The sequence below is a fragment of the Amphiprion ocellaris genome, chromosome 4 (assembly GCF_022539595.1).
Source record: "Amphiprion ocellaris isolate individual 3 ecotype Okinawa chromosome 4, ASM2253959v1, whole genome shotgun sequence".
Lineage (NCBI taxonomy): Eukaryota > Metazoa > Chordata > Actinopteri > Pomacentridae > Amphiprion > Amphiprion ocellaris.
Genome location: NC_072769.1, coordinates 9415392 through 9440404, shown reverse-complemented (window position 1 = coordinate 9440404; position 25013 = coordinate 9415392). Strand labels below are relative to the sequence as shown.

The following is a 25013-nucleotide window of genomic DNA, read 5'->3' as shown; positions in this document are numbered from 1 at the left end:
GTTTGGCTGATGTAGCTCAAAAAGTGGCTTATCAAAGCAGTGAAATTAGAGGACTGAAAGGCAAAGGCCATAAAGAATAGTAATGATTAACAATGATTTGTGGTGAAAGTGGGTTGGATTTCCCAATAGAAAATTAAATTCTTTTAACGCATTGTTAGTCTTCATTGTTGAGTTTCTGGATTTATAGCTGTAGAAATGTAAAAATATAAGGAATTTAATCATATTTTGATTGGACTCACTCTCAGTAACATGGCTTTGCCAGAGCAGTTAAACAGTTGAATGTCTGCCAAAATTAGTTTCTGATTAGCGTGCGGAGTGAGAACTTGCAAAGCCTTGCATAAAATTCAATTGTTCCATTACACACAGTCTAATTACAAATCTACGTCTTTGCAAATCCCCCTCTGAGAAACAAGTGATGTACAGTACATAACAACCATATTTAGCAGAGATCATATTTTCAGCTGAAGTGAGATCTTTCTGGCTTGACTGGTTGAGGAAAAAGCAGATACTAAGTAGTCCGATTCTATCCGTTTCTTCCTCATCTAACTAGCCAAGTTCAGACAGCACGTCTTCCTCATTTTACGCTGCAGCTTGAAGATCAAATCAATGGTTATAATGAGGCAATTAAAAATACATAGAGCTGCACATTAACAAACTGGAATACACTTAAGAGGCCATCAAGGACTCAATAAAGCCATGGATTTACTGGCATTGTTGTCATTTATCCTTTTGATTGCACTTTAATTGCACAAAGGCTAATTGTCTGTATACAGTTTGGGCTACAATATGGCAAATATTGTTTTTGTCACTTGCTCATATGTGTTGGGATGTATTGCTCCAAGGAAGAGAATTAATGGCCCATATGAAAGCATCCTTCTGCACCAGTGAGCTATGGGCCTCATGCTATTTGCTGGTGGTTGGACACATAATAAAAATGACAGACAAATAGTATTGTAAGCATGTGAGCGCTCTCCTTGCCCCCGGCACAGCAGGAATTTTTAATAAAGGATGTCTGGAATAGATTGTAATGTTTTTTCATTATAATAAGGCAGAGGCATTTTTTGTGATTTAATAAAGCAGCTTAGTAATCAAACCACAACTGTTTTACAAGTGTCCATCATTGGTAGTGCTCTAGCGATATCTCACATAGTCCTCGTTCCTTCATTGACTCAATCGATCACACACCGTTAATACAAAATAAAGTCATGGACAAAATAGTAATTTACACGAAATAAAGAGTTCAAAAAGCTTATGATGTCTGTTTTTTTTTCTCTCTCTCGTCAAATGTTGTCCAAGGGATGCTGTTTCAATTTTCTACTAATTTTTAATGTGATAGCTTGTCATACTGTTTTATTGGAATGTGTTATATGGTAGCTTTTATTTTGTCCACTTTCTGCAACTGCATTACATTATGGGCACTGGGAAATGTTTCCTCTGATAATATATGCTTTGAACAGAACATCGTAAAAGCTACAAGATTATTTTATGTTTATGTATTGGTGGGAGTTATACAACCGTGAACAATAACCTTCTGTTTTTTGCGTGTGTTTAATAATAGGACAATAAAAAACACAAAAATGCTGCCTGGTGACACAAGTCAAATAAGACTCTTGCCTTCAGACACTAAGGAAAACTTTATATGTTTATGAGCTTGGAATGCAATAATTGCAGGGATAGCAGAAAATGCCCTTTTATTGTTTGACACAAAGCAACAATATACCGTCAGTATTTCTTACCATGCAACTTTAGAGCTACACAAAATAACTGTCAGGAACAGAGAAGCATTTTTGAATAATGTAATTACTGTCAGTTCAGTTTCACAAATTTGTGGCCGTTTAACTACAAAGTGTGTGTTCCACCGTGGTCCAGTGGCAAGTCAATATTGTCATCATAGTGGGTATTTTCCATATATGTTCTGCTGTGCTCGAACTTGTTCATCTAAACAGAAGCTTACAACCAACATTGGTGCAAACTGACAAAATATCTCTTGTGAAGGACACATTCCTAATACTGAATAGCAGCTTCCTCTTCTGCATTGTTTGAAAAACAAGATGTAATGCAAAGTGCACCATGGATGAAAAATCTGCCACAAGGTCAGAACAATGACTCAGTGTTCCTTTCAGCATGTTTGTAAACCAAACATTTATAACTGTGCTCTTTTAGATAAAATGACTGAATGCCCACGCTTCTTTCTAGACTTGCATTCCATTGTGAACATCACTTCACCCCTTTAGGCATTATTGACATGTTACCTTTACATTTTAGGCACCAGGCTGGTTCTGTTATGCAGCGGGAGTTTCAATAAGTACAAATGGTGGAATATGTTAACATATGTAAATCTTGGTAATTGTAAGTTGCTGAGTAATAAAGGAGTACAAGAAACATTCTGTAGAAAGTTAAGTCAGATATCTACTGTATGCCATGCAGAAGCCATTTACTGTAAGTTGCCTGAAAGCAGGTACTCTAAGTTGGCAGTAGGACTTTATTGCAAATGTAAAAGGTCAATTAATAAAATGTCTCAGTTAAGGCTCACTAAGTCATATTTGAATGAAAGATTATTATCTCCTGCAGCTAGTATTTGCCATGACTCCAGGATATTAATGTAATTATGTTCACAGAGGCATGTAAGTCACTAAAAAGCCGTAAAGAGCTGATATAGTCTAGGCCATTAGTTCTTCAACTTTTTCAACAAGGGAAATAACTCCAGATTGTCTTACATGCATGTTTTTTAGGATTTTTTTTCTCTTAAACTAAGTGATATAATAAGATGTATGGGATAGGTCTTGTGTCACAAGAGCATAGTACATGGAGTGGAATTAGTGCCATGTTGTACACTTGTACACACTGTTTTTGTACACCAGCTTGTACACCAATCTTTGTTTTGTGATAACTGTCAGACAGCACTGGAACCTGAAGTAGTGAGAAGTAGTAGTAGTCCACTTTTATTGCTTTTCAACATTAAATCATGGTCAAATAATGTGTTTCTCTTTTACAAGAATTTACAAAAAAAATTAATAAATAAACAGAAACTCTTTCATCTCAGTGAAAATGAATTTCTACAAAGTTATGTCAAATGAATGAGAATATAAAATGTCAAATAAATGATCGAAGTATTAACCGCCTTTCAAGTGACTCACCAAATTTAACACAGGTGCTGCCAGTTGATGCTAGATGTCATATAATTACTGAAATGGAGATCATCTGAGTGCAGTGAATGTGTCTCAAATAACTGCAGTATAAAGACACCTGTATCTGGAAGCTCAAATCACTGGTGAATCAATACTCCAGTCTATAATTACACCATGAACACAAAAGAACACTCCAGGCAACTCTGTGAAAAGGTTTTTGAAAAGCAGAAGTCAGGTGTTGGATACAAGAAATGTTTCAACTAACTGAATTCTCTTGGAGTACAGCTAAATCCATCATGAAGAAATGGAAAGAATGTGGCACATGCTGAAATTTACCTAGAGCAGTTCATCCTCAAAAGCTGTGCAGGAAACTGACTAGTGAGGTAGCGAGGGCAGCCACTGAGACATCGATGACCACTCTGAAGGAGTTACAAGCTTCAGTGGCACAGATGGGCAAGACCAAGCATACAAGAACTGTTGCCCTGGTTTGCACCAGTCGAAGCTTTACAGGAGAATGGCAAAGAGAAAAATAACGTTGATAAAAGCTCATATACTCATATACTCTAAAACTAGAGTTTGCCAGAAGGCAGGAGGCAGACTCTGTAGTCAGCTTGTGGACAACTAAACCTTGCACATCATCACAAACGCACCATCCCCACTTTGAAGCATGGTGGTGGCAGCATAATTTGTGGGGATGCAGCAGGCCCTGGAGAGCTTGTAAAGGTAGAGGGTAAAATGAATGCAGAAAAGCATAGGGGAATGCTGGAGGACAGCCTGATGCAATCTGCGAGAGAACTGACACTTGGTAAGACAATGACCTAAAGTATACAACTAAAAATGGTTTAAAGACAACAGGGTGAATGTTTTGGAGTGATCAAGTCAGAGCCCAGATTGCAGTCCAGTTGATAAAATGTGTTACTGGATTTGGAAAAGGCTGCACACTCACAGTCCCCATGCATACCTGACAGTTTTGAAAAAAGGAATAAAAACTGAGAAAAAATCCAGTGTCCAGATGTGCAAGTCTGTTTGAGACCTATCCATACAGGTTTAATACTGTAATTGCAGCCAGAGGTGCATCTACCAAATAAGGCTTTTAAAGGGGTGAATACTTATGCAATCACTTATTTTTAATAATTGGCATTACTTTGTAGAAATATGTTATCACTTATAGTCTGTTATCAATTATTGTCACAAAAAAGCAATAAAAGATGGTCAAACTGTAGGAGGGTGAATGCTTTGTCTAGCTAATGTATCATCATAACTTTCTAAAGCTGAACTTGTTAGCAAACAGCTCAAGCTGCATAGTTGGACTTTTATTGTATTTTTTTTTCTACAAGTTACTCTGATCACATTTTTCAAGTGTTTCAAATGTTCCTCCATCTATCTGTTACCTATACCCACTTTATCAAGTCAAGGTCTGCAGGGTGCAGGAGTCTATCCCAGCTCATTTGATACATGGTTATTATAAAAAATATCGATTACAGACGCTTGAATCTGTAATATTGTTGCCAACTAAGCATTCCATCACACATGTCTTATCCAAGGCTTAACTGGTTGATATTACAATCCAGCAGTATGACAATAATGAAACAATTTCTCCCAATTTTCTGCAGTAGTAATTTCATATTAGTGTACCATGAAGTACATGTAATGTGAAGTTTATCAATTTCACACAAGCTGTCGTTTTGTTTCCCACTCGAACCCATATGAGTGTTGGCTAAAATCCAATATACATATGAGCTTTTAAATTCAGAAGAAAAGGCTTCTTGAGTGCATTATTCATAGACTTGAACTCAAGATGACACAATTTGAAAATGAGCCCTGCAAAAACCTGTGCTACATGTAATAGCGGAGCTGAGCAGCATGAAGGTCATCTCTACTTGTCTCTGTGTGCATTGGTGTTCTCCAATTTGCTTGACAAACTGCTTGTGAAACCTTGTCTTTGCTTTTGCTTAATGACCTTTCAGTTTATGTTCAATATGTAATGTTCTTCAGTTCTGAAAATCACAGCTCTCTCTTCACATCCCAGCTGACTTAAATACGAATTCATGTGTCTAATGTCTCATGTCTTTTTTTGAGAATCATCAACACATTTGTCAGAATTCTTGATACACAGAGCACTCTGAAAGTAATATTGTTCATCATTGTCTAGGAAGAACAAAACTAAAATGAGGAAAGTAATGAAAAATACTGACAACATTTTCATACAAAAGTATGCATGAGATGCACAATACAAGATTGATTTTAGTCACTTCAGTTATTTTATATAAGATTGTGCTTTGAAGGATAATCTTCAGTTGATCTTCAACTGAGTTTAAGAGGTGAAAATAATTAAGTTCAATAGATTTTTGTTTACTGAATAATATTCTCTGTTTTCACTGAAAGTATGCTGGCAGTATCAACTGTGTGACTGATTGACACTAGATGTTTGGTTTTATTTGCGGCTTTAAATTCCACAGGAATATGTATAGCTGAGATACAACCTTTGCATGTCTTTTCATCAGTTCATCCACTACTTCATCTTCCCTCCATCCCATCCCTGACACCATGGATCGTGTTGATTAATGTAGATAACAAATGGCACTCATTTATCTCTCCCTCTGTCTCTTTCTCTCCGCCCTCACTATATTAATGACTGTAATCAACTCAAAATAAATAATTTGTGTCCCTCAGTGCATGAATGTCCACCTCCCACCTGTGGCAAATTCAAAAGTTGAATTAGAAAGTGCTTTGCGGGCAGTTTTTTTTTTTCTTCTTCCATTCCCCCTGGCATATCCCTCTGCTCCTTTTCACGTCTCTTTCCTCGTTTATCGTTGTCGGTGTGTTTTAAGATGTCTGAAAAACACCTTGAAGAGATTAAAGGTGTGCTATGGCACAAGCGAGGCCTTGTCTCTCTCTTTGACTGGTAGGAGCACTTCAAATGATGTGGTGACCCTCTTGTTTCCTGCTGTTGCATCATGGTCATGTGGCATGCTGTTTACTTTCAGAGGACCACAATGATGCAGTTGCTTTCTCTTTTGTCCCCTTCTCTCCTTCTTTTATCCTCTCTTTCCTCGAACAGTGTCGCGTTGTTTCAAAGTTACAGTGGCTGACTTTCAGCTCTAGTTATCCTGATCCAACAAACAATGTTTTTCTGCTGACCAAAGCCCTTTTAAAAATACAGGAAAATGTGCAACCTTGCACGCATTTTAAAGATGTAAGCAGACAATTATTCTATGGTTATTTTGCAATCTAATTTGACACATTTATATTCAGTAGATTCTCTTAAATTTTATAGGAATATAAAGCATGTAGAGGAAAGTAGAGGTGGGTTTCAGCCATTCCAGGCATATAATGCTTATAATTGTAAAGTAATCCAAACAAACAAAGACATGTGGATAAGTTTTGCATAAATTTTGGACACTACATGTCCTCCCACTCTATTTTCCATGCAAAACTCATGAAATTTCTGTATTTTGTTCTTGTTAGTCATTTTAAATTGTTCGTCATTAGCGCCACACAATTACCTGTTAGTAAGTGTAGAAAGCAGGGAATATAAAATGTAACTGTTGCTTAACTTATATTATGGCAATCACAATAAAACTGAAAAAAATATTGTACCGTTTTATTGTTTTGCATTCATGTTTACTTGTGAAATTGCCTTTTTTTTTTACCTTTGGCCCTGTGATGCTAACATGAAAAGATATTCAGAATTGAATAAGGCAATGTAAAATCAAGCAGAAGTAGTCTTGAAACAGCTACTGCAGAGTGGCTTACTTCAGTGTTGCAGTACTTCTGCGTTTGGACAGAGGTTTGTTAAGTGGATGAGGTCATGGCTCTTCTTCTTATGGTGTGTGTGTGTCATGTATTTTCATTCCTGAAGCTTTTATTAAGCATTATATTGAGGGTGGAGAATGTTAGAATCGACTGTGAATATTACACAGTTCAACGCACTGCAAACTAAAGTGTGCTTTTACAGTTTTCACGGTCAGTATCACTGAACATTACAAGCTTCATTATGGTAGGATTTATTGCAAGGCTCTTATGCTGTTTTGCATGTTTTATTTTGATACCTCAAGTGTATGCATGATAAGAGTAAGCAGTTTATAAATGACAGTATGGAAACTAAAATAAACATCTTAACTCATTTATTGAAGATAGAATGCACGATCATCTAAAAGTAAGGTAAATTTCAATTCAAGTGAATGAAAAGCAGATATATTCTGGCATTCAGAAGTGTCATTAGGTGAAAAAGATAATGTGATACACTACTCCACTGAAGAGCACTAACATTCATAATCAGATAAGACTTACGCGGTAGGAAATGCCAGCAAAGACACTTTGAGGGAACTGCAGTATGGATAATCAAGTGATCGTTGGTGCATGAAACGAGTCCCAGAGAGAAGCATGATAAATACAAGTGTTTATAAAATATTGTACTGCAACAAGTACAGCACAATATTCTGGATGTTTTGCCCAATTCCCCAGAGAAATGTTATAGTTTGTGGGTTTTCATTTTATGTAACTGGACTGTTAAAAAACAAATAAACAAGCAAAAGAATATATAATACCACAATGTCCTTGGTGTAACTGAGGCAAGGGACGTTTGTTTTCTGCCAAACCCCTGTCTCCTCCCACATGAAAAAGAATTGCCAGTTCTCAACAATATTCTGTGAGCTGATTGTAATTCTGGTTGAGTTACCTTTTATCAGGACTTTTTGTGATGTGACTGCAGAGTAAACACCAAATGACTTCGGTTTAACCAACCACAGAGACCTCAGTTTCTTTAAAAACTCAAACCAATATAGTATCCAGAAGACTTTGCTTGACTTTCATATTTGTTTCAGAGGGCCTTCTTTTCTCCTTCACTGACAGTATCAAAGAGTACAAGCTTATACCATGTGGGAGAGAAATGATGAGCAGGGAAGGTCTCATCTTTCAGCAGAGTCACAGCTCCAGTACTAAAGGCCTGTGTAGGGTACATTAAAGTTGCTCACTGTTATTGGCTGAAACGATTGACAATATACCTTTGGTTGGAGTGAAACATAATGAGCAAAGGGTGTTCAATGCATGTTAAATGTTTGTCTCTGGAAATTCTTGACACTGACAGAGCAACATTTTTTTTATTAGTTGTGATGGAATCAATCCATTGTTCTTGTTATCTTGGTCAGATGCGTGAACGCTTACTTGGTAACATGGTACTAAATGTACCCGATCGTTTTCTCAAGCATTATTTCCAACAAGATGACGGCGTAATGTTTTGGTCAGCATCTGATGAAATATTTTTATACACATGTGCTATGTGTTTCCTAATGTGGCTAGCACAAATCCCCCCTTAGGAAAAATTCCCCACACAGAACTCACAAAAGGGCCCACTGGGCTTTTGAATATTCATTAAATTTGACATTTCAGACAGGAGGGAAACTGACAAGCATATCAGCCTGACTCACTCAACAGAATGTTTATCTGAATCCAGTGATAAGTCGTGCCATGTTTGAATAACTAATCAAGACGTTTAGTGAATACAATTCAGTCAGAGGGACAATTATTTACCTGACACAGACAGGTAATTTGTGTTGTTTGTACATTTTAGCTGCGAATGTGAAACACAAGGACAAACATTTATTTTTTGTCCAGTATTCACATTGTTCATGTTGTGCATTCCAGGTACTCGTGGAATTTGCTGCTCCGCAAAATGCACAAAGGATACAGCATGTTCCCTCATTTTCTCAGCTCTGGTTCATTACTCTTTGTTCACGTGTTTGTTAATAAACACTCAGATATGCACATACACATTCAGTAGTTTGCATACATGAATAAAAAATCTGGCTTGTGGTCACACCACTTAGAAGGATAGTTCATTTGGCGAGTGTGTTTGTACGGTTGCGTGCAAGTTGATGATCATTGGAGCTAAGCCAATAGGAGGCTTAATGTCAATATAATCTGAGTTTGGGGCTAGCGATAAGTTGGCGCAAATTTTAAAACCAACCCTTACTGTAGTTTACTTTCAAGAAAGCAAAAAAAGAGATTATGTGTTTCTAAGTCTGTCTGATTGATAGATTTGGTGTCAGAAAACATTCTGGTCTTTTAGATTGTATATGCATGTTTGTTTGTTACAGACAGAGAGATCCAAAATCTAACATATCTTAAAATCTATGAACTATAATGGATGTTGGAACAGAGACACACAGAAACTTGTACCTGCTGTCAATTCATGTCTAAAACTGTAGACTAAATACTGAAGTATTGTATTCATTGTCCTCCTCTTTTTTCTCTATTTATAAATGCAGTGGATAAGCAGTTCAGAACAGATTCCTTAAGAATATATGAGGACTTCTTAAGGAACTCTGAATAGCCTAATGTTGATACCACTGCCTCATACGTTGGGTTTATGTATAAATTTAGAGCAATACTGATCCCACTGACAGACCTGTTTTGTCACTAGAATAAAAGCAAATCATGTAAGCATATCTGCCTAGTGAAATCATTTATGTTTTATCTACCTAAAAGCCTAATAAATGACTTTGAAGCTGCACAAACCCTGTAGTTATCCACTACACTCTGTGTATGTCAGTTTGTGACACTGTAATCAAATAGTCACAGTGTTTAATTGAATGTGATTTCATCTTATTTGTAAACACTGTTTTCATGTACTTAATCACTGCAATAACCATGTGTGACAGTATACACTTATATATACTCCAAAAAGCACATCAGTGCTCAGTTTATGTATCTGTACATGTACATGTATCATCTAGGTTGGACTATGTCCCAGACATAATTTTTTTGAGAGTTAAAGTTAAAGTAATAAAGATCCCCTTGCACCTCATATTATTGGACAAATCTTTTTGGGCCAACTATTATAGCTGCTGCGGTAGAAAGTAGATTTTGTTGATGCTCCCACTGAAGAGACCTGAAGTCACTCTAACATTTTAGACTTTGTAGCTGTTGAAGGGGCCCTGCCTGGAGATCCCAGGCTCTACTCCAATTCATAAAATGTGAAAAGTGATTTAGCCAATGGGCCAGACCCAGCCAAGCATTAAAAGCGGCCAGAAAAATCTTAAAAACATCCATAAAATCCACATTTTAACAGAACAAGGACACTAAAGTTTGAGTTATATAACCTCATCTTTTTACTTAAAAGCCTTAATGCTACATTTAGCATATTGCCAGAATTTTGACCTAAGGAAAACTATAGAGTGATTTAAATGAGACAAAATACGGTCGACTTTCTCTACATAGCCAAAGGACAGAGCCAGCCTAATTTTAGAAGTGTTTCTTGGCTGGAGAATGCATTAGCATTCACATATGCAAATATGCATGGCCAGGGATGTAGGCAAAAAAAAAAATAAAAAATTATTTGCAAGACCAGAAACACACGTAGAGTACAAATATTTACATGAATGTCACATACTGGTTAACCGACTTCTGTGATCTCTCATCTCCAGGAATGTGAGGGGAACAACGCTCAGGGTGGAGGGAGCTTAATGACAAAGTGCACTGGAGCTGATTTTAATTTAAAAAATCATCGTGACCTGTTTGGGGAAATCATCCATGCATGGAGTGTTTACTTGGCTTAGCCACACTCTTCACTGTACTTATACCCCAATCCTTTCACAGAGTCTTCTTGCGTCATGTCCCTTCATTGCTAGCAGTCCTAATTTAAAGCCTTGAATTAAAAATCCAGGAGAGCAAACTCATATAACTTTATTATGGCCTCGATACTTTAATGTGCACTTGTAAAAAAGTTACACAGGCCCCACTTTAATGTGTTCTATTCATTAATTACAGGATACAGTTTGGGGAACTCAGAGTTCTGCTAGATGTAAAGATTATTAAACAATTTCTCTTGTTTTTGCCAGAATCGAAAGTTGAGATGAAAGAAGGCAGAATTAATTGGCTCTAATGATGGTAGAAACCAAGAAATACATATGCAGCTATGGAGGGAAGTCTAGTTTAGGAAGCCTTGTCTCTGGTGGGTGAGCTGGAGATGTACAGTAAATTAGAAGCATTTTTCCACGACCAGCTTGGAAAATGACATTGCTGTGCCCTTAAACATTCTATTTCATGAGAGCTTTTACAAGCCAACAGTGCAAATCAATACAATCATTGGTCTTCCATCCTTACTGCTTGTAGAATTAGTGCAGTCATTGCAGGTTTCAACTTCACTAAAAACGTTCACAATACCGATGCCAATAACAATTGTGTAGTTGCTTCTCCTAAATCCTTCATTTCTTCAGTCACCAAATTTGTCTTTGTCTGCAATTTGGTGCTATTGCAGGTTGAATACAAAGGTTTTATTAGCACTCTTTCGCATAAGATGGAAAAACAAAATGACAAAAACAGATTCCCTCCTTAGGAAATGAGAAAATGAGATTGAAATGATGGCGCAACTAATTTAAATAAGTGAGTTAGATGTCACATGACCCACCCATTGTTAATGTCAAAGTCTTTTAATGCAGCTTTAGGTAAACACCATGCACATCAAATTGCAAATGTTTGGGCCTTACTGAGTGCCCTCCAGGTGGAGACAGGGACTTAAAAATTACAACTATTAGCATTCATAAGTCAAGTAAGAATCTTGCGAAGAGTTCCCGGGTTCAAATCCCGGACGAACCCCCACTTGTTAGAACTCGGCTGTCTAGTGTAGCCAGACGGTAACAAAATGAAAGCGAAAAAATGCTGAGTTTCAGAGTGACAGGCGGGGATTTATTTTGAAAGGGGTATGGCTACGACAATATAGATAGTGAGTGGGTTAGAAAGCAAATGGGTGCTACTGAAAAAAAGGAAAAAAAACATAACTGAAAGTGAGCTTAACTCTGAAGCTGATACTACAAAACTGAAAGAACAAAAAGAACAAATAATCAATACACAGGAAAACTCTCAACCAGAAATACAATGCAGTAGCAATCCTAACTGAAAACTAAAAAAGAGTACATTATTCTATTTCTTCACAAGCTTAAGTTGCCTTGCTAGTGTTTTAACCCCACTCATAGATCAACCACTATCACAGGTTTATACAGAATACACCAGAAAGCTCAAATTCTTCCGAGCAGAACCGCCCCGAATGCCGCATGAACGATCTTTTTGAACTCCACCTGGCACCACGACTGGAGGCGGCAGTCTATCCTGGACCAATCCAACTTCAGCTCCGGAGATTGTAGGAGGGGCAAAAACACAGAGGCGGGGCAGACAAGAGTGCAGGACAGGCTTACAGCTGAACACAATACAGATTAAACAGAGGCTGAGGAGCGCAGCAGCACAGGGCAGTAACATCATAATAGTGTACTTTTCACTGAATGTTGAAACTGCTCGAAGAAGAGCAGTTCTATGTAGATATTGGTGCTGTAACACTGAGATAAGGTTTGATTCTGCCCATACATAAAAACGTCACTTTTTTCTTCTCACTTCAGATCAAAGCAGATTGTGTGACTTGTTGCGTAACCTTCTCATAACATAACCAAAGGAGAAAATAACACCCTGTCATACTGAAGTATGAGTGCAAATAATTATTAAAGATAAAGACATTTTAGGCACCTGGAAATCAACTGCTTTTTTAGCTTCTACAAGAGCGACTATTGTATTTTTGAGTAGGAATGTACATTATACAGGGGGTTTGTGCCCACCATGACAACCAGAAATTAACCTGTGACATCAGGCAGGTATGAGTAGGCAAAGATGAATTAAGAACACATTCATCATCACAATTTAATCCCAATGTGTGATTGATAGCAGTAATAAATCCACCGATGGAAGCAACATGTTTAAAAATGCGGGTGATATCTGTGGCATCAGCAAATGGAAGCCAAAGTCACATGCTTGAGATGTTCTGACTCAGGACTTCACGTGTGCTGCTTCTTTTTTTCCCACCATGTCATTTTCTGGCGCCTCTCTAACCATCAGTGATGTATTCTTAACAGAGCAGATCCTGTCAGGAAGTGATTATTTAAATCAGTACATCAATTAATACGCGTGCCTAACAAGGAGTCCTGCTGTTATTGGTGACAGCAGATTACTTCAGTTTTATCAGTGGGAGAAACATTTGCCGGAGCAAATGAATTCTCCAAAAGCACTTAATTTTCACAGATTTAACATGAGCTACCTGCAGATCACTAACAAGATGAACAACAGAACATCAGGAGTTGCCACTCCTCGTGTTGTCAGCAACTAAATGTTTACTCTGTCAGTGCTTTTTGTTTGTTACCTAAGGCCTTAAGCTACAATTTCAAAGAAACCAAACACAGTACATTGATTTTCTTGTTGAAAAGGGAATAAAATTTGGTTAGTTTAGGTGGTGGTTTAATTTTTTAATAGTTTTAATATGTGACATTATAGCAGCAAACACCATATCTGAGATTTGTGCAGATGCAGTGTGGGTATTTCGTGACAAAGTGACTTGATTTTATTGGGATTGATGCAGAGACTACAGCTTTAATAAATCATTATTCCATTTCACAATGTAGAGGATTACTGACTGATATATTTGATTATAATTAGAAAAATCACAGCTGGAAAACGTGAACACATCCACTGTTTCGTTTTCCATTGCTACTCGACATCGGCGTTCGTGTGCATTAAGTGAGACTGCTCAGTAGGGATGCTTCCGCTACCAATCACTCCACTCTGTCAGTCTGCCACTTCTCTGAGCGACCATGTGACTGCAGTGTTTGCAGCTTTGTTTCATGGCACAGTTCGCTTTTCTTCCCACATTTATTTCAGTTTAGCATTACAGTTTTTCTCAGTCGCTTTGGTACATTTCTCAGATCACAATTGAAATTCTCAAAACTACTTGTTCAATCTTCACATCATTGTGTCACTTGTGCACATCAAAAAAGTAGTTTCTCATTTCTTTGAACAAGTTGCAAATGCTTTGGTACATCCATGCAAATGATTATGTACAATTCTCTGCTGTTTCCTACATTATCAATTGCTTATGTCATGTTCATCAAAATGTATGTAAGTCTTTACATGCAAAATGGTTGAAGAAGTTGTCATAGTATGTCAAGGATATTTCTATACATTTCCTTCAGACTTTTTGTATAAATCTATCCTGAATTGGTAAATTGCTCCCAGGTGAATCTTGACTTTTCTAACATCGGGAAATGTGTGAAGGGTTGGGGTTTTCGCAAGAGAAGATATTTGTGATGTGAATGAGAATTTGTGGCCCAACAGACAGGAACATCAGGAGGTGTAGGAAGACTGCACTGGAATTCCTACAGCACTGCATGTACAGTTTTTCCTCAGGAGACTGTCCTATGTTCACATTTCTACTTTTTTTGGGGGGGGGGTTGTGTTATGCAGCGCTGTTTTCCTTTCTGTATCACAATGACGTGGTCTGTCAACAAATTACAATACAAACACGTAAAGCGTAAATGTGAATCTTGTCCAGTCTCTGGAAATCAATCTCACATGCACCAAGGTGTAACTTACAATTTACAATAATTGTCATCAAAACTTTAGCCATAGTTTACATCAGAACATCCCTCCAGAGTCCACTGTTATAATGACAACATGACTAATCAGTCAGACCGTCTTATCCACACAATGACACAAGGACTTGTCATTCTGATGACACTGACATGTTCATTGACACAGATACTTACTTTTGAGAGATGAACTAAGGATTTTGAGCAAGAGACTGGCTTTTGCAGTTAATCCATGGTGTTTTGCTATTTGTACGAATTGTTTTGAGAAATGCACTTACTGTTTTGCAAATGTCGAGAGTGATTCGAGAAATGTACCAAAGCAGCTGAGAAAAACTGTAAAGCCACCGACACCACTTATTACGTCCCTGACAGAGAAGGCAGCTTAAGTTATAATGTCGACACATGTCATAGCTAAAGACTAGATCATTGTAAGATAGTCTTTCATACGTTTGTAATGCATCTTAGTGAAAGTTCAATAAGGAACTTAGTATATTTACAGTATTTCCCTCTGTATTTTAATTTTCCCGCTTCCATCTCCACCAGCTGATAGAGTCTACAGTTTTTCACTTAAACCAATCAGATTTGGATGCAACCTCTGCAAACCTACTGTCAAACACTGCTCCTTTCTCAGTTGCTGTCAGTTGTCGGTTGAGGTAATGTCACTTTGGTTCAGTCAGCCGGTCTTTCCATGGTCATCAGAAGTCCTGCATCACATCTCATCCATCACTCCTTCACCACCACCATGGTCTAGACTCCATTTGGGATTTTCGTGCACAGCTCATGTGACTACCCCCTGAATTCCTCTAACATCACTTTCCTTTACTTTGCACATGATGTCAAATACTAAAACATACCCACTCTTTACGATTCTCTCTATCAGTCTCTCCCGATTTACTTATTTTGAAGAAAGTCTGACATTGGCCATTAAGTATTAGTAGTTTCTTCCTGTCAGTAACTTAAATTATGAATGCTTATATCTGCAGATTGTCTCAATTGATACAACTTTACAGTACATTTAAAAGATATCAGGCTCATGAGCACTTTTCTTCAACTTCCCTTAGTTTCGCAAAGTTCTCGCTGTAGCTGAAGTTGCCCATCTCCTGCAGGTTTAGAATCTTTGATACACCCATGCTGAGAAGTGAAGGAAAGACATATTTTGGGAATAAAACACAAATCTTGTGGAAATATGCTGACCTGCGCCCATGTTGGAAATCTGCACTTCAAGCTGTATTATAGGACAAGAGCTGAGCAGCCAAAGAGAACTAGCTGGATGCCTGAGACAGCAACTAGCACAGCACATCTCCAATTTAAACCAGCTCCATTTTCTCTTCATCTCTGCTTCTCAAACTTAAACCCTCTTTTTTCATTCTTTGATTCCTCTCTCACCATACCTCTCCCAACTCTGTCACCCACTCCAACCCCCCCGCACCCTTGTATCTGTAAGTCTGCATATATTGTAGCACGTGCACACACACACACACACACACACACACACACACACACACACACACACACACACACACACACACACACACACACACACACACACACTCACACACCGTGCTGTAGGGTGAGCTTTTGCCAACACAAATCTCGATTGCTTTTCCCACAGTCAGTGGAGGAGTGAGAGGCTTAAGGAGATAGAGTTGGACAGGATAAAGACAGTGAAGGAGAGAGAGATGGGAAAAAGAGCTTAATCCCAGATTGATGGCTGCTAATAAAGTTTGATTATGACTGACAAGGCATTTTGGATTTCTAATTGACACTTGTAATAGCCTGGGAGCCCAGGCAGTGAACAGAGGAGATAGGAAGAAAGGGGGAGAGAGACATTTCTTCATGGGTTTAGAAGGGATGGAGTGGCAGCACAGCACAGTCCAAAGCAGAAAATGAAGGGAACAAGGACAAACGACGTGACCACTGTGGTTAATTTGTCAGCTTTGTAGGTTTATGAACTTTACAGACAGCAATGCTCGCATTTTCTTTAATAAAGCTACCTGCAACAAATCTACTGAGACTTTCAGTTACATGTAATAGTATCAACATTATGTCTGCCGCACCAGTTATTACCTACCTACTATCTGATGCTGAAGTGTACAGTTTGCTTTAGATAAGTGATAACTCCTAGAAAATGACAGTGGAAACAAATCTAGTTGAGTTTTTTGTGGGGTTTTTTTTTGGCATACATAGTTCACATCTGTGTTCATTTATCCTCCATGTGTAAATGAGAATAACATTAAGTTGGATGATTAGTGTGTGTGCAGTGGAGGAGGGCAATTGATAGGTAATACATTTGCTAAAACATGTCATCTTCTTATCTTCCGTCTCCTAATAAATTACAGTAATGCTGCTTATATCATGTCACTATAATAGTAGTTAATTTGTGGTTATTTTTGTCCTGATGAGCTGTGAGAACTGTTTCTTCAGAGATTCTGATAGACTGATGGACTAATAGACTTGGCAATAAAAAAAATAAAAAATAAAACTTCCTTAATGTTTATTCAAAAGGAGAACTTTTATACAAAGTAGAAACTGTGTCAAGTGGCCCAGAACCTTGTCTCCTAAATTTGCTTTGTCACACCCTACATTTTCTTCAAAGAACATTTTTGTCCTCAAGGCAAAATCATAAAGGGAAATGCAATTTAAGGTGCGAGTTATAATTTTGAAGTTGAACAAGGACAGTTTAAACTCCAAACACAAGGCACCTATGTCTGATTTGGTTTGTTTGTTTCATCTCTGAATCTTTCCTGGGGTGATGTGGGGACATGCACACTGCATATGAACACGTTAGTTGACTTCTATGTTTAACATGTAATCTAGGAATAAACAATCTGCAATTTGTTTGTATCATTGAAAGTCACTTTCTCCCAATATCTGTGATTAACATGTTATCTCAGAAATTTTTATGTTTATCTGTTTCTCTGATTGTGCTGCACAGTGGATTGGTGGTTAGCACTTTCACCTTATAGCTAGATGATCCCTGACTTGCGTCCCCACCATCCTGGGATCTTTCTGCTTGGAGTCTGCATGTTCTCCCTGTGCATGTGTGGGTTTTCTCCGGGTTCTCCGGCTTCCTCCCACAGTCCAAAAACATGCTGAGGTTAATTGATGATTCTAAATTGTCCATAGGTGTGAATGTAAGTGTGTCCCTATATGTCACCCTGTGATAAGGATAAACTTTATTGATCCCACAGTGAGGAAAGTTCACCGTTACAGCAGCTCCAAAGAAAAAGTATAAAGGCAGTGCAGGAATAGATAAGAAAAAGAAACACAGTGCAAAAATTGCAGAAAAAACATTATATACAGATGATTTTTTTTAATAAATATCATGTAGAAGATTATATACAAGAGGATGAGGTATCAGTTATTGCACTGATGAGGTCTCAGTTATTGCACATAAGTAGGTAGATGCGTGTCTAAAATGGGGGAAGAAAAAAGCGCAGCAGTAAACAGTACACGCTGGAGTTTATAGTGCGGCATTGTACAATCTAACACATGCTGGAATAAATGTTCCTTCTTACACCTAGGGTGTACCAGTCTGTTGCTGAAGGCGCGTCTTAAGGAGTTCACAGTCTGATGCAGAGGGTGGGAGGAGTTTCTGATGATAGAAGACAGTTTGGCCAGAGCCCTCCTCTCTCCCATCACCTCCATGGAGTTCAGGGGGCAGCCACAGACTGAGCTGCTCTTTTTATCAGTCTGTTTAGTCTGTTCTTATCACGCTCAGAGCACCCCCCTCCCCAGCACACCACTGCATAGGAGACCATGGATGCCACCACAGTGTCATAGAAGGTCTTCAGCAGTGGCCTGCTCACACCAAACGATGCGAGTCTCCTCAGCAGGTATAGACGACACTGACCCTTCTTATACAAAGAGTCAGTGTTATTTAGGTGAACACCCAGGTACTTGTAGGTCCTCACTCTCTCAATGTCAAGTCCCTGGATGTTCAGCGGTGGAGTGTATGAGGGTTTCCTGTGGAAATCGATCACCATCTCCTTTGTCTTGCTGGCGTTCATCTGGAGGTGGTTCTGCTCACACCAGTAGACAAAGTCCATGATGACCTTCCTGTGCTCACAGTCATAGACTGTGATCTGTCCAGGGTGTCCCCTGCCTTCACCCTGAGTCAGCTGGGATAGACTCAACCCCTTCTGTGACCTTAATGAGGATTAAGCGCTGTATAGATGATGGATGGATGTTTCTCTGAGAGAAAGTAATAACACAAAAGATTATGTCGCCTCCCCAGACTAAGTGGGACATTGTACCACAGATGAAATTTCCTTTTTTCTTTTCTTTTTTTTGTATGTTTACCCTGATAACATATCCAAACAGCCTGGTTTGTGAGAGTTGCCAGACTATGCTCTGGCAAACAGCTCGTGATATCTCGACTGAAATTGTACTACTGTCACAGCAAGACAAAATAGAGATGCTCTGGTTCAGAGTTCAGATCCCTCTGTGGTCATTCAAGCTGAGCCTTCATGCACTAATGGTTCGATAAGGGGCTTTGGATAAAAACATCGGCCAGATGGTAACTTTTATGTGCTGTGAATGTTCTTTTGCTGAAAATTCTTAACCCTGGGACCCTCTTTCTCTCACACTGTCTCAGGTTCAGAAATGGTGGAGGCCCAGTGTCAGAGGTTTGAGGTGAGGAGCTCTGACGGGGAGAGAGTTCTGTTCTCTGCAGACGAAGAAGAGATCAGCATCGGTACTGAGAAACTCAAAGTAACAGGTAGGGAGTGTAACACAGACTTTACACAAAATGACTAACATATCTATATTTATTTAGTTTTTTTTTTTTTTTTTTTTTGGGGGGGGGGGACTGGGTGGTGGAGGGATGATGCCTATTATTATTAATTCATGCTGTTTATATATCACCATAAACACTATGAAAGCTCCCCTAACCTGAATCCACATATCTGATATGTAGTCACAATAACAACATCATTGTGATTTGTTGTCTGACTTGGTGTTAACATATAATATCACCAAAACAGTATATTGTAGTGAAACTGCAAATGAAAATAAATCCTTCTACATGCTGTATAAATAAAGTATAGATCACTGGAAGTCACAGGACTGACAGACTTTCACACTCATTTCCACATCCTTGAGAAAATGATGCAATTATTTTTCATGGTTTATGAAGAGACAGATACAGTAGTAGACAAATAGCAGGCTCAGACTAATTTTTGTTGAGTAACAAGGTTACATGAGGACACACTCACACACTCACACACATGCATACAATACCTACACACACCGTAAGCTGTTAAAGAGAGTGCTCTTGATGAGTGTAGCCAAACAAGATGCAGGTCAGCAAGCAAAGTAGGTTGTGTGTGTGTGTGTGTGTGTGTGTGTGTGTGTGTGTGTGTGTGTGTGTGTGTGTGTGTGTGTGTGTGTGTGTGTGTGTGTGTGTGTGTGTGTGTGTGTGTGTGTGTGTGTGTGTGTGTGTGTGTGTGTGTGTGGGTGGCTTTTTTTCCTGAATTGAAAAAAGTAAGATAAAAGCCAGTACAGTAATACAAAACAGACATAAAATAGGTGAAGAGAAAGGCGAATGAATAGTCTGAGCCATGTGACTATAATTGCAAGGGATAAAAAAACAGACAAAAGTCTTTTAAATAAAATGAAGCAAAAAAACTAAAAAATGAGAGCGAAAAGATGCCCTTGCACTGCATTATATGTTTTCTCATTTTCATTTGCAAAGTGGAAGTGAGAAAATCAATTGAATGATAAAAAGGTTTAGCCAATGCTCATATGAGGCCATCCCTGCTTGTGCACTCGAATATGTCAGTAGTTATGTTATTTGATTTTGCAGAAATATACTAAATATGCATTCATGCAAACCAGCAAATCAACAAAATCAACTCTCAAGGTGAACGACACAAACTCACAACACACACACCCAAACACACACATGCTGGCCTGGGTAATATGGGAGATTTGTCCATTAGAGGCACTCTGAAGGAATGAGGTTGCACAGGATGGAGGGCGGGGTGACGAGGTGGAGGTCTAGAGGTGATTGTTGCTGTCATTTACTGTTTGATGGAGGTGAGAGAGGAGAGTGTGAGAAGCAGAAAGAATGCAAATATGCACACATCCATTCAGCTCGTGTACTGGGGTCTGCTGGAGTCATGCTATGCCATTGTTTATCATTTAGGATTGTGGACTGATATATATTTTTTAAATCTAAGCTGAAAACATTTCCACACGTTGCTGCCCTCTGCAGTAACAGGAGGCACATGGGTAATGAATCAGCCACTGCAAGCTAAAGCCACGGCAGCTAGTTAGGTGTGATACGAGCAGATTCATTCTAGATTTCCATGTGTGAAACTTAAAAAAAAAACAAACAACCCTAGTGGAAATTGGTATGGATTGAAATGCAATGGCTCTGCTTTAAAAACACTATGTGTGTTTCGTGTACAAGGACAGGGGCCACCCAAAAGGCTACGACAAGCTCATAAACCTTTCATGTACACAGCAGAATGCTCAGGAGAGTGTACAACAGTTGTAAACATAGCGTGGCAATGAACCTAAAATCAACAAAGTCAGAAGCTGGGACAAACATGGCCTTTGGGTGACAAGGTGATAAACACCATTGCAATCACACAAAGCAACATACAACAAGGCCCACCTGACATTTGCTGAAAGAACTGGGCACCGTTTGCCTTTCCCTTCACTTCTGTTGGAAGTTGCAGAAACATACATATTTGTGCAATGTCCAGTTGGCATTGAAATAAACCCAAAAATGAGACTGAACAGAAAAATGCAACAATAGCCTCCTAGTTAGGTCCTTTGGAGGTTTAGCTGCATCTTTTTTGGAGATGTGGTTCTCACCTTCAGAACCTCCCTGCTATCTGTGGGCCTCCATATAGGTGCTAATGCAGTATTAAATTTGCAACAGTGCTGAGTTTTCAGCATGCCTTCTACAGTCTCAGCAAGAGTCACGACCAAGCATCTGTTCACAGCTGCAGAGGTGGCTGCTGGACATGGGGGGTTAAACACCGCATTAAATCAGAGCCAACCTTTTTCCTTCATCAATTTTGTTCATACTGCATGGAACTGTTCTGCATTAGGAAGATATTTCTGTGTGGAGGAAAGTAGTGCTGTCTATGTGACATTTTTATCACCGTAAAAATAAAGGTTATTGTATGATTAACTACTTTAAATGACTTTGTGAAGTTTGGGGAAATGCCACGCTTTGATCAAATGTTTAAAACACCAAAGTCTACACTGACTATACAGTGCAAAACAGAACACAAACTCTTGTCTCCAAAGCTGAAGCTAAATGCACCACTTACCCCTCCGATCCTTCACATTTTCAAACTACTCCTTACTTTGATAGAGAGCTTTTACTGGAAATGTTGTTGTATTTGAACATACTTTCTACGACACACAGGAGATCTGAGCACTGTGTCATACAGTTTAAGTGTCTGCCACAGCACCGAGAAAAGAATGATGCAAGGTTGTGCTGTGTTCAACACTAAAGGTTTCTGCGATTTCTGTTTTTCCTCTGATCTGCTCTTCTTCATCTCTACAGGGAACGAAGGGGTTGTGTTTAGCCATTCTGTAGAGACTTCACATGTAAGGGCAGAACCCTTCCAGGACCTAAAGTAAGTGCACTAAATACTTTTGTGAGAATGCATTTGTATGGGTGTTTGTCGAATAAGCAGTCTGACATACTAGTTAACAAGTTTCCCTTGTTGTTAATTATTTAGCTTCAGTGGATTATTTATGAAGTGTATGTTGTTGTAAATAATTACTAAGATAGTGACACCAGAAGTAAATGAAAAAGTGTGTTGCCATCTGAAAACTTTAAGCTGCTGAGTTAAGTAACTACTCAGTTCTGTGGTACAGCATGTTCATGGCTTGTAATCGGCTCACTGCACTGTGCTGGTGATTGGCAGTCTGACAGGCCTGATAGAAGCAACAAAAGGGCCTCCAGGCTACAGTGCACAAGGGTCAGGCAATTACCAAGTGGATTCTTCCACTGATACATGCAGTGAACACATGTAGTGCAGGTTAGGTGAACGGTGCTTAAATTGTTGGATAAAAGGGCCAATTTCATATCCTTCATTAGGTAGTTTTCTGTTTTTCTCCTATTTAGAGAATTAACCCACCTTGCTCTGTGCTGACAGTGATGTTCTATCATGAAAGGGGTTTCTGCCGAAATCCACAAAGACTGTTCACAACTATTTCTGTCACTTGTGTTTTTGAAGTATTTTTGGTCTCATCCATGTTATTGTAAGACAGTGGGTTCGTTTTGCCACAGTTGCCTACATGGGATGATGATTGTGTCCGCTGGGGATAAATATAAGTTGCCCCGGGCACAGAAACCTTGGCGAGTAACAAGGTACATTTCTGTTCCCTGGACACCACCATGATCTGCCAATTTTGCCATGGCCACTTGCACATCACAGGCTTACTTATCTTGGTCTAATCTAACACTGCTTCCAGTATCAGCAGCTCAGACTGCAACAGACTTTAACTGCGTTATATTGGGTTACACCAGCTAAAAGTGTGTACTTGTGCATGTCTCCCTCCTGAAATGTGTTTTGAGTGCCTCTCAAGAGTATATGACTTTTTTTTCATTACTAACCTTTTAACCTTGTATGAGCGTTGTCAGAGTTGATCAAGCTGAAGGAGCTTTTGGCCAGAGAAGAAAACACAAACACAAAAGAAGGAAGGGAAATGGAGGCAGAGAGAAATGATGTGGGTTAAAGAAGTGAGAAGGCATAGATGGAAACCAAGATGAATAGAAGTCCTGTACAAGAGAAAGGGGTAGAGATGAATGAAGATATATAACTGACTGGACAGAGAAAGTGGAAAGGAAAGACATGGAGATTAGACACTAAACAGGACAAATAGCGGAGGAAGCAGGGCTGGGGTAGTTGGTGATGAAGAGGACAGTCAGAGAGAAAGGAAGAAGAGGACAGAAGAGGCTGACAGAGGGAAGGAGTTCAGGAAGAAGGGATGGAAATTAGTGTAGAAGAAGAGATTAAATCAAACTGGCTCCTGCGTTTTAACAGCAGTAGATAATGAGATACAGCAAAATAAGAATGCATAATCACTTTTACTTGATTTTGAGAAGTCAAATATATGGAGAAGTTTAAAGCATTAATCTGGCAACAGATTTTTACCCAAAACAGTAACATAATCTGTGTATTTGAAAAGAAGCAATAAATTTGACAAGACAATATTTGAGTAGGGTGATAACACCACATGACAGCTATGATGAATTTTGAATGTGAGAAATTTGCATTTATCTTGTTCAATCATGCATTTGCTCAAGTAGCACAATCAATGGATTCCTCTTTTAAAAATCACTTACAGGTGTTTTAATAGAGTCCCAGGTGATGACAATATTCTTGTCACTTGACTGCAATTTAGCTTCTAAAGTGGAAATTTAGCTCCTCGAGTTGTTCTGAATCAAGACTATCTGCTTCCACTTGTGCCATTCTTTCAGTTTGGTCATATTCACAATAACCTAAAACTTCAATTTAGAGTCAAAGGGGATCCACCAGTTCATGATCTTCCACTCATATCTGTTGGTTGCCAAATGTGATTTCTTCCTTCTCTGATTTTTTTACCCGTAGTCTATCTCTGCCCTCATTGTGTCATTCCAAACAGCACTCTTTGAAGAAGGAAAAACAGAAAAAAGGTGGCAGACAGAAAATACAGGTTCAGAAACAGTGCGATATTAAATTACTTCACACGGAGGGATGAGGTTGCTGGACAGCAAGAGACAAAAGACTGGTTGAGCATGAAGCAATATTTTTAGTAGAGGAAATAGGACCCTGTACATGCTGAGGGATCAAAGGAGATGAGGGGAGGAGGAGGCATTCTGAGGAGTGAGAGAGCTAAAAAGAGTAAGATTAGTTGAAGCAAACTGATATGTGATGCAGGGAAGTGTGTGGTTAGGTGGGGGTGACAAGATACAGAGAGAAGGAGGACGGCTGAGAACACTGGGTCAATGTACGGGTCAGTGCAGATAAGTAAGGCGAAGAACCCTGTGGTGAAGGCCTAAAGTGAAGACAGAGGAAAATAAACACTGCAGTTATTGGTGTTATAAATTCAACGCGGCTCTTTTATTTTTCGTCAGGCTTAACAGATTTCACATCATTAGCAGACTTGCGGAGTGACAGAAAGCAAATTAAAACAAATTATTGCTGTTAAATGGCGCATAATGCATCCACGTTGCTTTAGTTGACCTTGATGTCATCGGTGTCACCACAAACAACATTGTCACAACTTAGCAATATTTCAACACTGAAAACAAGCAACACACACAATCACCAAAGCATGTAGACACAATACACCCACATAAACAAGCAAAAACCTATTAACACGTTGAAAAAAGCTGTCCAAAAGTGCTACACACACATCAACAACAAGCCTATAGCATAGAGGAAGTGACACCCCACATGCAGCACTGTTAGTGTAACTGTATGAATACATTAAGAACATTCAGTGACATAAATAAAGTGCAACC

The 25013-nt window shown here is 38.8% G+C and overlaps 1 protein-coding gene across 2 annotated transcripts in view; it reads left to right on the top strand.

Annotated features, from left to right (window-relative positions):
- The window catches only part of LOC111574999 (zeta-sarcoglycan), a 356768-nt gene that overhangs the window by 278194 nt on the left and 53561 nt on the right, over window positions 1-25013 (top strand). For both annotated transcript variants that reach the window (XM_055010305.1, XM_055010306.1), the window contains 2 exons: window positions 19131-19253; window positions 22062-22134. In XM_055010305.1, the coding sequence (XP_054866280.1) occupies window positions 19131-19253; window positions 22062-22134 (196 nt within the window). The remainder of the gene's footprint in view (window positions 1-19130; window positions 19254-22061; window positions 22135-25013) is intronic.